This window comes from Myotis yumanensis, unplaced genomic scaffold (assembly GCF_028538775.1).
Source record: "Myotis yumanensis isolate MYYU_CA2020_CCGP unplaced genomic scaffold, mMyoYum1.0.hap1 SCAF_5, whole genome shotgun sequence".
Classification (NCBI taxonomy): domain Eukaryota; kingdom Metazoa; phylum Chordata; class Mammalia; order Chiroptera; family Vespertilionidae; genus Myotis; species Myotis yumanensis.
In genome coordinates this window covers 91091488-91103708 of record NW_027223756.1, presented here as the reverse complement: position 1 = coordinate 91103708, position 12221 = coordinate 91091488, and the positions used below count along the sequence as shown (strand labels likewise).

Sequence of the window (12221 nt, the reverse complement as noted above, 5' to 3'; positions counted from 1 at the left end):
TGAAGCCCTCCTCCGGAGTTGGCTTGCCTTCTAGTACTGAGACAGTCCTGTCACTCCACCATGCTGGTACGCCCGCTCCCCTTGGTACGTAGAATCTTGCGATAGCGCCACATCAATCTGGGACTTAAATTCATCACCAAGGTAACTGTCCTGAAAGACACAGTTGGGGAGATGAGCAGCCAGAGAACTGGCACATGTCCTTGCAACTTTGAGAATCTGCTGTGTGTTCAGCCCCTCCCAAGCCCAGAGAAGAGTCTGAAAAAGTAGTCCTGAAACCTGAGCAGCAGGAGACCCACACTGGTTACCTCACCACTGAGGCGGGTGACCTAGGACTGTCTGAAAGGGCAGCATCATGGACAGAATGTTCTAAACCCACAGCACCACTGCTGAGGGCAGCCACGCAGGAGGCCATCCTCCTGAGTCCTTTGGGGAGTGTGTCAAGGGGTGTCGGTGTCTGTGTGTGGGGGGAGGGCACCTTGGGTTGGCCTAACTTCTCTGCAAGTGGATGTATTTCAAGTTCTGTGTAGCCAGCTCACCTGGGACAACTCAGGCTGGGAGAGACCAGGCTGGCTCATCTGGGAGGGCTGGCTCATGGAGATGTAGCCCTGTGTCAGGGCCCCCTGAGAGAAGGGCTGTGATGCCACATCCTGGCTGGCCTGGCTGCTGGGCAGGTTCGTCTGGCTGGGCCCAGGAAGGCCAAAGCGGTTCTTCTGGCGTCCACCACGACCCGTCTTGCCTTTTGGGGTGCCTCGGCCTGAAATACAGCGGCAGGATTCCTTGAAGGAGGTCTAAGCCTAAATGACAAGTGATTCTGCTCCGAGGCCTGATGCTCGCTCACCTGCAGCTGGCCCATTAGCCTGTCCAAAATACCCTGGTGGTGGCATGGGTGGCATGACCAGGTTGAAGGGGATGGGAATGTTCATGGCGGCCACATGGCTGGGGCCAGCACTGATCATACCGAGCTGGTCGTGGGTCTGGAAGTACATGTTCGAGGGCCGGCCTGTAAGACAGGGTGAATGGCAAGTTCTCCACTGTGTACAGGTGAGTCTGCTGCCTACTTCCAGTCAGCTACTCTGCCTGCAGTGGGATGCCTATCCCATCCTGTCACTGCTCTGCCTGCAGTTTTTAGGGTGTCCCCATGGCAAGAACTGCCTGCTGCAGATTCTCACCATCAATCCCCTTCTCAACCTGCTGGGGGTGGTGCCTGGGAAACCACCTTTTCCCCTAGGGGATTCTGACACAACTACAGGGACCTGACAAACAGAACTACCACTCAATATTTCAAATAAAAGTGGTCCTTTCTGTGCCAACACATATGTTCATACCACACACACTAAAAAGCAAGAGAATGACTAAGCTCCACAGACCAAAGGCCCCCACGGACTTGAAAACATGGTCTTCTGGGTCAGCCCCTGGGGACTGAGGGAAGAAGCACAGGCCTTGGACACCCTCAGCTACACAGCAACTTGCTGGATGTGGTGATGAGAGGATTGTTGTTAGAGAACACGATCCCCAATTTGAACCCAGAGGCCAGGCAAATACAGGGTCAAAGAAAGGGGGCTGCCGAGAACATGTAAGAGGAGCTGGGGTACACCTGCCCTCAGGATGAATACTGAGCATAGGAGGGAACAAAGCCCACAGTAAAAAACGTGGGCAGGTGGCACTGAAGTGAGTGACAGGGCACTGTGTCACCCTCTGTGCTGATTGGGGTGGGGAAGGGTCCCAGCAGGCAAGAACCTGGGGGATGAAAGAGAACCGTTTACACTGGCTCAGGCAGGAAGAGGTGTTCCCACCAGCAGGCGTCAGACTCAGCCTTGGGACAGACAGAGACTCCACCTGGAGACGAGAACATGCTCCCAACTCAGAGCTCTGACAGAGCAAGAGGGGACTTCAGGAAAGAGACAAAACCTGAAATGAGGTTGCAGGCCACTTGGAGGAACTGCATGTATGAGTTCCCATTGAAAAGGGGAGCACGGGGTGGGGGTGCGGGGTCTGGGGGCAACCCGACAGAACTGTGTTATTTAAAAATATCTGCTTTTTAGAAACTGCCAAAGACCAACACTTTGATCTCAGAGAGGGAAGCTGAGAAGGAACTCGTTGTCAGGCAGGTTTCTGTGGACAGATGCAGTGCAGGCGTGGGAAGGGTCAACATCCTCAGTGCTGGCCCAGGCCCCCACAGAGAGGACTTACCCTGGCTGCTCCGATCATAGACCGATCCTGGGATGATGGCCTCCCGGGCATCATACATGGCTGTGGTCATGAAGCGGGCTCCCTGCAGAGGGTTTGGGTAGGTGAGAAATCCCACTCCTCTTTCAATAACACAGCCTTTGATGCTCAACATTCCATCTCTGGCTTCTGTTCAAACAGCCCTGTACCCCTCACTCCCCAAGGCACCCTGGGTTCACAAGGTTTCCTAACTGCCTCTGTCTCACTCCTAGATACCCTCAGGACTTCGCAGCCCGTATAGCCCCAGACCTCAGGACACTGGTGTGGGGAGCCAGCATGCATTGCTCCTCTTCACACACTGACATGCACACGCTTTCCACAGGCTACACCAGCCATCGCTCACTGCCAGGTGCCAAAATGGGGGCTTGGAGGAAAAGGGGTCCCATCCCCCCTGACTATCGGCCACAGCTCACAGGGTTGATGGTGTTGACCAGCTTCCGGGGCTTGCTGAACTGCATGAGGCTCTCTCGCAGGTTATTCAAAGGCCCCTCCACCAGCACCTTCTGCTCCTTGTAGTAATTCAGCAGGTGGTTCCACAGGGGCTGCTTGGACAGGGCCTTAGGGTTGCCCACAATGATGACTCCGTATCTGCAAGGTGTGGGCGCAAAGAACATGGTGCTTATGGCCTCATAGCAAACAAACACCACATACAACAGTCTGAGGCCAAACAAATTCAAAACCTGAGTCCAAAGTCACTGGGGGCCACCCTCAGCCTCCCTGCCTAGATGCCTGGCCTGCCCATGATGACTGGCACTGGAGCCCACCCTACAAGCTGTTAACATGGCACTCAGTTTATTTGGAAGTAGATTTCTAGGGGCTCAGATGACAAAAACCCCCGATGGCAGGTTAGCTCAGAGACTAGTTTCCTTGTTGTAGCCTCAAGTCGGCCTCCTGAGATGCCTCAGGGATCCTGACTAGGCATGTAACTTGATGCCTGAGCCTGGGCCTAGCTTCTGTGGACACTTACCTTCACCCAGCTGTGTTAGGGACATGTCCCCATGCTGGCCACCTAACAATAGTGTACAACACAAAGGGGGTAACCATGAAAACCAAGTGTCCTGGGTGGGGAAAGAATTGATGTGGGAACATGAGCCTGACCTTGGCTGGCACAGGGCAGCATGGGAGCCACCTTGTTCTCCAAGTCTCTTCTGCTGTTATCACTATTTCAGAGCAGTTACATCCCAGAACCAAAAAGGAGTCAGGGCCAAAACGTTAGGCTCATAGTTCAACAACTCGACAGGGACACACTCCAGGCACTGGGTTTGAATCTCAAGTCAGAAGGGCCAGAACGGACATTGTCCATGAGACTGAGACCACAGAAAACCACCAGGACACACAAGCAAAGTACTTGCAGGTGAGCCCTGCTTTCTAAGTTGTTGCTGTAGCCTCTGGACCTCAGGAACTGGCGAAGGCCCCATCCCAGGCCCTGTCCTGCCAGTCCAAGGTGTGGCTGGGGTGAGAGGACTGTTAACAAGAGGACCAGGAAGTGAGAAGCCTCCCAAAGTCAGACCCTGAGGAAAAGTCCCTCTGAAGGACCCTGTGACAGGAAGGTGGCAATTGCCACCTACAAGCCCAGACAGGACTCAACCACTGTACCTTGCTCGGGTCAGGGCCACGTTAAGCCGCCTAGGGTCATTTAAAAACCCGATGCCTTGGTGCTCGTTGGCTCGCACACAGGAAAGGATGATGAAGTCCTTCTCACGCCCCTGGAATGCATCCACACTGGCAATCTCCACCTCCTGCAGAGACACATGGTCACGGTCAGTCAGCTGGCTGCCCTCAAAGACCCATAGGCAACATGAAGCATGTCCAAATGCACCACTGAACCCCTGGTCCCGGCCCTGCTCTCCTGGCCTTCCCGCTTTGTCTTTTTAGTTTTGGGAATCTGTTTCCCAATAATAAAAGCGTACTTGCTCATTATAACACCTGAGACTATTCCCAAGTTAAAAGAACGAAGACCACATGTCACTGTCAGAACCATACTTTATAGTATGGTTCTTTTCCACATGGAAAAATAATTATGTTGTCCTGCACCCTCATGAGATACACCTGGACATTTTACCCAGGTATTGACCCAAAAGTGGACAGCCTTCTCATGGATAAGAAACATCTAGTACAAAGTAGCACACACCACAGACCTAACGGTCAACCCTGGAGCCTTTTCAAGTTATGCTCTGAAAAGTATCCTGAGAAAAACAACTTTATGAACCTTGTCTCACATTTCTGACTCTTAAGACAGTCTTGGTTTGCAGGACTCAGCAGAAAGGTTAACATTCGAATGCAAACCTCCCTGGCCAGGTGATCAAGGTCAGTGTGGCAGAGGGAGATGGAGCTCGCACCTGGTACAGCTTGGTGTGCAGGGAGCCGCTGAACTGCATGTACTGCACCAGGTAGGAGCGCTGGCCCTCATAGGGTGTGATGATGCCAATCTGGTCCGGCTTGGCACCTGCCTTCAGCAACTTCGTGGTGATCTTCTCAACATTTGCAGCCTCCGTCCTAAGGAAACCAGGCATTCAGTTCCCTGGGCTGCACCTGTGGACTCCTGAGACCAGAGGCTATGGGAGGTGCCAGGGCAGCTATGCCCACATTGGGGCCATCCTGTCCTGGACCAAGGGAGTCATAGAGGACAGAAAAAGCTCAACACACACACACACACACACACAGACACAGACACACAGACACAGACACACACACACACACACACACACACACACACACACCCCTGCTCAACATAAAAACAACACTGAAAAGCGAACTGATAATATGCTGTGGCCTGAGAAACCTAAACAGAACAGAGTGAGGAGGGCAGTTTCAGACGAGCATTACATACATTAATTAGGAGTTGGCCAAGCTGCCACTAAAGCCAGCTGTTGTGGCAGGCAAACCTCTGCATACCTGTTCAGGTAGGAGGTACCCGAACTGGCGATCTCCTCCTGGCCCTGGGTCACATAGAAGAACATCGGCTTATCAGGTTGGGGCCACTGGAAGTCAAACCCCTTCTTCACTCGATCCGCTGTCATTGGGGAGGGAAAAGAGGCAACACTTCCCGTCAGAGAAGAAAAATACAGCCAGAGCCATCCAAAAGGATCCCCTGCCCAAGAGGCAAGGACTGAGTGAAGCCGTGCACATGACACTCGACAAAGAGCTGCTCATTCCCTGAACAGGTCTTACTGTTTGGTGCTTTCTACAGCCACTTTACAAAACCTATGAAGATGTTCTATTTCCTTCTAGAGCTTTACTACTGCCCTCACAGGACTCAAAAGCCTCTACAATCGGCTTTTGTGGATGACACTATTGAGCAACCTCTCCTGTCAGAGGAGCACATCTATCCAGCAGGTCAGTGTGAGGAAACCGATATTTCTGCATGACAATAGCCTAACGTTGACATGCCAGTATACATGGTATGATGCCCTTTCATGTCAAGCTAGAAAGGAGGTCAAGTCTGTCTCTACCATTCAAGCTAGGACAGAGGCCAGCTGTTGAGTACAGTGGCCCGTTATCCCAGGGTCTGCTGCCAAATGTTTTTTCCCCCCAAAGTTTATTTTATTGTTGAGTATTACAGAAGTCCCTGTTTTCCCTTTTGCCTCCCTCCACCCATCGCCCACCCTGTCCCAGGCTTTCACCTGTCTATTGTCTGTATTCATGGGCTCTAATTTGTACTTCTAAATCCCCTCACCTTTTTCACCCATACCATCTACCCCCCTCTAATCCTGCAACCGTCAAAATGTCCTCTTAACCTGAGTCTGCCTCTACTCTGCCTATTTGTTCATCTTGATCTTTAGATTCAATTGCTGATAGATACGTATTTGCCATTTTACTGTTCCTATTTTTTATCCCCCCCTCCCCCTTCTTCTTATTAAAGAAGACCCTTTAACATTCTATGTAATATCCGTTTGGTAGTAATGAACACCTTTATCTTTTTCTTGTCTGTGAAGCTCTTTATCTCACCTTCAATTATAAATGACAGTTTTGCTGGGTAGAATAATCTTGGTTCTAGGTCCTAGCTTTCATCACTTTAAATATTTCTTGTCACTCCCTTCTGGCCTGCAAAGTTTCTGTTGAGAAATCAGCTGACAGTCATATGGGCGCTCCCTTAGGGTAACTAACTGCTTTTCTCTTGCTGCTTATAAGATCCTCTCTTTGTCTTTAACCTTTGGCATTTTAATTATGATGTATCTTGGTGTGGGCCTCTTTGGGTTCATCTTGTTTGGAACTCTGTGCTTCCTGGAGTTGTACGTCTATTTCTTTCACCCGGTAAGGGAAGTTTTCTGTCATTTTTTCAAATAGGTTTTCAATATCTTGCTCTCTCCCCTCTCCTTCTGGCACCCCCATAATGTGAATGTTGGTATGCTTGAAGTTGTCCCAGAAGCTCCTTATACTATCTTCATATTTTTTGGATTCTTTTCGTTTTTGCTGTTCTGATTGGGTATTGGTTTTTTAAAAAATATATTTTATTGACTTTTTACAGAGAGGAAGGGAGAGGGATAGTTAGAAACATCAATCAGCTGCCTCCTGCACACCCCAACTGGGGATGTGCCTGCAACCAAGGTACATGCCCTTGACCAGAAGCGACCCTGGGACCCCTCAGTCCGCAGGCTGACACTCTATCCACTAAGCCAAACCGGCTAGGGCTGATTGGGTGTTTTTTGCTTCCTTATATTCCAAATTGTTGATTTTATTCTTGGCACCCTCTACTCCACTGTAAATTATTCTTCATTTCATTTAGTGTATCTTTCATTTCTGACTGGTCCTTTTTTATGTTGTCGATGTTCTCATAAAGATCCTTCAAGTTCTAAGTTTCTTGAAATTCTCAGTAAGTTTTTTGAGTATCTTATAACCATTATTTTGAACTCTGTATCAGGTAGTTTTCTTGCTTCCATTTCATGTAGTTCTTTTTCTGAAGAATCTCCTTCTGTTCTTTCATTTGAGACAATTCTGTCTCTGTATTTTGGCTGCTTCCCAGTGTTTGTTTCTATATATTAGGTAGATCTGCTATGTCTCCCGGACTTGGTAGAGTAGCCTTGAGTAGCAGGTGTCCTGTAGGGCCCTCCACTCACCTGAGCTGGGCACTCAGTTGTGCCCCTGTGTGAGCTGTGTGCACTGTCCTACTGTAGCTATGCCTTGATGGATGTTGGCATCACTGGGAGGGACTGACCCCCAGGCCAATTAGTTGTGAGGATCGGCTGTGACTAGAGCTGAAGAGCTGCTATACAGAAGCCAGCCCATGGAGCAGGACTTGCGTTAGTGGGGCTTTCGTACTCACCGAGTCCACCCCTTTGAGTGTGGTAGGGTTGTAAACTGGCATGGTCTGAAGCTGACCACCAGGTGCACAGACTCTGGGGCCTCCTGGGAGGTGCAAAGTCTGCCTATGCCCTACTCGGGGCCAAAGCAATCTGCAGGTGGCTGCTACTTGTGTTGGGCTTGAAGGTGTCCAGGAGAGGCCAACCTCTGAATCAAGGAAAGGTGCTGCTAGTGCTCAGCCTGGGGCCACTTACTGAGAGATATGGGGCACACTCAAGCCAGCTGCTGCTTGCTTGAGAAATTTTAAGAAAGTCCAAAGCCTGAGGCAAGAGAGGCCAGTTGTATGAAAAAGCCACTGGAAATAGCTTAGATGAGACTGCAAGTAGGGTGGTGTGGGGTTTCAGGGAATCACCAGAGTGGGGTGAAAAGTGTGAGCCAGGTTGATGGAGATTTAACTATGGTGCCCTGCCTGCTGGCTTGGGGCGTGGGGGTGAGGGTGGGCCTCAGCAAAGAAACAATGCCTCTGCCAGCACTTCTGTCTGGGAGAAAGCTGCCCCTCCAGCTCTTGTTTTAATTCTAGGCAGGTTAGTTTCTCCTTGAATGTCCCAGGTTCCTTTCAAGCTGCTGCCCCAGTGCTGGAGCTCAGTGGGAGTGACTCCTGAGTAAGAGCCCTTTAAGAGAAACTGCCTGGGGCCAGCAGCCTCCATGCCACTCAGCCACAATTCCTGCTGATTTTACAGCTAGGAATTATGGGGACTTCTCTTCCTGGTACTGGAACCCTTGGCTAGGGGGCCTGGAGTGGGGTTGGGCCCCTCACTCCTCAGGGAAACCTCCACAGCCAAGGTATCCATCCTGATTTTATTTTATTCTAAAAATTTTATTGATTTCAGAGAGGAAGAGGGAGATAGAAATGAGAGAGAATCACTGATTGGCTGTCTCTTGCACGCCTCCTTCCCCTCCATTGGGGATCAAGCCCGCAACCTGGGCATGGGCCCTTGACCGGAATCAAACCTGTGACCCTTCAGTCCGCAGGCCGACACTCTATCCACTGAGCCAAATCAGCTAGGACTGGTGACATATTTTATAGCTTTCCCCACAACTGTGGGACTCTCCCAATTTTCCACCAAAGCTGGACAGACGGTGCCGGGTAGGCCTCTGACGAAAGCCTCTCTTCTCTGCCCTGTGCACGGGACAGCCTTTGACCCAACTGACTTTGCAACACCCTCGCTAGCTGTTAGGATGAGAGGTACCCACTGACTCCCCTCCGACACTGCCACCACCTCAATCTCATCAGAAAAACCACTCAGCACTGGGAACACTTAGTCAGCTCATGCTAGGGGGCATGAGGGTTCTAAAATACTAATTTTTGTTGAATCCTCAGATTTTATCACTGGTGGTAAATACTGTTAGTGTTTTTTTTTTTTTTTTAAATGTATTTCTTTTATTGATTTCAAGAGGAAGGGAGAGGGAGAGAGAGAAACATCAATGATGAGAGAGAACCACTGATTGTCTGCCTGCTGCATGGCCCCTACTGGGGACTGAGCCCACAACCTGGGCATGCGCCCTGACTGGGAATCGAACCCTGACCTCCTGGTTCATAGTTCAATGCTCAACCATTGAGCCATGCCAGCCGGGCTGTTAGTGTTTTTCTTAAAACATAAGTCATAAGCTTGCTTTGTTTTCAGGAAAATAAATACTCCCCCAGCTGAGTGACCAGTGAGTACTTCATTCATCAAGTACCTTGCATACCCACCAGTGTCACAAGGATATGCACTTAGGGTGTTAGTTGCCATAAGCGTGTGGCAGTGATGACATACAGTAGTCTGGTGGAACCATCCAGACTCCTGCTGAAATCCCTGCTGGTTCCCAGTGCTGCTTTTGAACCATTAGTGCAACTGTCAGCCCTGCAAAGGGCATATGCCAACTTCACTCTGAAAGGAGTCTTGCCTTCCCATCTTGTAGACCCCAGGGCATGGGCTCTGAGAACTGGGCATCCACACTGCAGAGTGGACATGCTGTACTGCTGACCATGGTACCTCTTGGAGGCACCCCTTGCACACAAATGGTTGCTAATAAAGCCACTCAGGAAGGAAGCGACCGCATGTCCCCACTGACCCCCTGCCGAGTATTACCTGCAGTGACGCCGTTCTGCAGAGAGCCCTCATAGAAGATGTTGGATGGGAAGGCACTGAGTGCAGGGTGCATCCGATACTGGACTTGCAGGCGGATTGGACGAATGCCGAGCACCACCAGGCGCTCGAACAGTGACTGAGACAGCCCGGCCTTGGCTGCCTTCTTGCACATCACCACGGGGCCCAGCTGGCAGTGGTCACCCACAAGGATCAGCTGTGATGAGAGGCCCACACAGGTGAGAAGTTCAAGCATGAAGCAGCTGGGACATCCATTCTCAGAAGACTAAGGGGCCCAGGGTCCATATACCCACCCAGTCATGCAAATTCCAGTGGTAATGACTGGGATGGGAAAGTGCCCACCACAGACATGAAACACACTCAGACATTCATTCAGGATGCACACAGAGGTGCTCTCAAAGACCCCTTAAAGGGCTCACCATGCATCCCTGAGCTCTGCCAGGGTGTCACAGGATGTTTAAAAACAAAAAACAAAAGAACCCAGCCTCGCAGGATGTTAAAAAACACACACAACCTTCAGCATTAAGAATTATACAAAACTGAACAGGAGAGAATGCACACCAGTTTTCAAACAAGAACACCATGAAAGGGGTTGGCTCACCTGCTTGGCTCCAAGGACCACAGGGACCATGCACTCTGGCTCCGTGGCCTGGGTGCTCTCGTCGATAAGAATGGAGCGGAACTGCATCTTGGCAAGCCTGGGGTCTCCTGCACCCACACATGTGCAGCAGATGACGTCCGCGTTCTGGGGAAGAGAGTGTGTGAGCATCAGGGGCAACTGCAACAGTACAGTTTACCAGGCACCAAAGGGCAGGTAGGCAGGACAGAACAGGATACCATTCTGGTTCCTGCCCTCCTGACAACCACGAAAACAAGCTGTCTCTCCCTGACAGCACTCACATAAACTTTTGAGATCCTAAGTCAGTGATGGCGAACCTATGACACACGTGTCAGAGGTGACACGCGAACTCATTTTTTTGGCTGATTTTTCTTTGTTAAATGGCATTTAAATATATAAAATAAATATCAAAAATATAAGTCTTTGTTTTACTATGGTTGCAAATATCAAAAAATTTCTATATGTGACACGGCACCAGAGTTAAGTTAGGGTTTTTCAAAATGTTGACACGCTTAGCTCAAAATGTTCGCCATCACTGTCCTAAGTGGTGGGGCCTTACCAGAGAAAACCTCTCAGCACAGACGGTTCAGTGCTTGAGACAGCCTCTAGGGAGCAGTGCTGAGCCGGGGAACAGGTGCTGGGCTGGGATCCCTTTCGGTTGATTTGTCATGAAATAACAGACCCACCCCGAGGGTACAGACCAAGATCCCAAGTTCCCAGCAGCAGTGAGGCTGGCAGGCAATAGAAACTACTAAAAAATCATGCCTGTGTGGTCTGAGGGTACCTATGCTTTCTTCCAAAAGTAGGCACAACCTAACTAAAGGTGCCATCATATGCCCTAAGGCCCAGGCCCTCACCATGAGCAGCTCCCTTTCAGCTGTGCGCTTCAGGGCTCGGTACCGCTTCTCATCGGCAGATGACAGCTCCCCAGTCTCGTCCTTTAGCTGCTGCAGCTTCTGCAGCTCTGGCATGCTGGAAGCACAGGCACAGCAGTGGGCATGGAGGACTTGCACCAGGGCCACACAGAGGAGAACCCCCCCCCCCCCCCCCCTCAACCTGCAGCCAGGTACCTGACACTCACCTATCCATGTTCCTGATCTGGTTGTGCAGGGCCAGGAAGGACACTGGGGAGTCAATGGCCTCGCGGCTCTTAGCGCAGAGCCGCACAACTTTCAGCCCAGTCTGGTGGATCTTCTCAGTCAGCTGATCCACAGCTATGTTACTTGGAGCACAGACGAGCACAGGCCTTAAACATAAAGCGAATGAATATCTCAGTGCTTGCCCACAGGAGATTAATGAAATGCAAAACAACCTAAGACTGTTGTTTTGAATCACAGGCAGTGCAGACAAACCTAAGACTAAAAGCCAGGAGCCCTAGCTGGTTTGGCTCAGTGGATAGAGCATCAGCCTGCTGACTGAAGGGTCCCGGCTTCAATTCGGATCAAGGGCACATGCCCAGTTGCAGGCTTGATCCCCAGTAGGGGACGTGCAGGAGGCAGCCGATCAATGATTCTCTCTCATCATTGATGTTTCTATCTCTCTCTCCCTCTCCATTCCTGAGATTTAAAAAAAAAAAAAAAAAGACTAAAGCCAGGAATGGTACAATGCAGGAGCTAAAAGCCCAGCCAGTCCAGGACTTCCTGTCCCCAACCAGTTTTCACTTTACTCATGCAAAGTATTGCTAACAACAGACCTGCATCCTCACCCCTCCCCATCTCATGGTGAAGGCTTTCCAAGCTGAGGCACATACAGCACAGTACCACCTGGGTGAACTGACCAGAGCTGCCTTTAAGAGCAGCAGGCTTGCCCTGGTCAATGTAGCTCAGTTGGTTGGGTGTTGTTCCGTGTATTAAAAGGTTGCTGGTTCGATTCCTGATCAGGACACATGCCCAGGTTCAAGGCTCAGTCCCCATTAGGGGACATGTAGGAGACAGCTGATCAATGATTCTCTCTCATCATGGATGTTTCTATCTCTTCCTTCCTTC

At 50.5% G+C, this 12221-nt stretch overlaps 1 protein-coding gene across 2 annotated transcripts in view; it reads right to left on the bottom strand.

The window, feature by feature from the left end:
• Positions 1-12221, bottom strand: part of UPF1 (UPF1 RNA helicase and ATPase) — a 41767-nt gene that overhangs the window by 2267 nt on the left and 27279 nt on the right. For both annotated transcript variants that reach the window (XM_070416480.1, XM_070416481.1), the window contains exons 12-23: positions 11318-11482; positions 11094-11208; positions 10219-10362; positions 9600-9813; positions 5122-5239; positions 4566-4722; positions 3823-3965; positions 2640-2814; positions 2191-2272; positions 839-1000; positions 537-754; positions 28-150 (exon numbers count right to left, since the gene is read on the bottom strand). In XM_070416480.1, coding sequence (XP_070272581.1) covers positions 31-150; positions 537-754; positions 839-1000; positions 2191-2272; positions 2640-2814; positions 3823-3965; positions 4566-4722; positions 5122-5239; positions 9600-9813; positions 10219-10362; positions 11094-11208; positions 11318-11482 — 1813 coding nt within the window. In that variant the 3' untranslated portion in view covers positions 28-30. The remainder of the gene's footprint in view (positions 1-27; positions 151-536; positions 755-838; positions 1001-2190; positions 2273-2639; positions 2815-3822; positions 3966-4565; positions 4723-5121; positions 5240-9599; positions 9814-10218; positions 10363-11093; positions 11209-11317; positions 11483-12221) is intronic.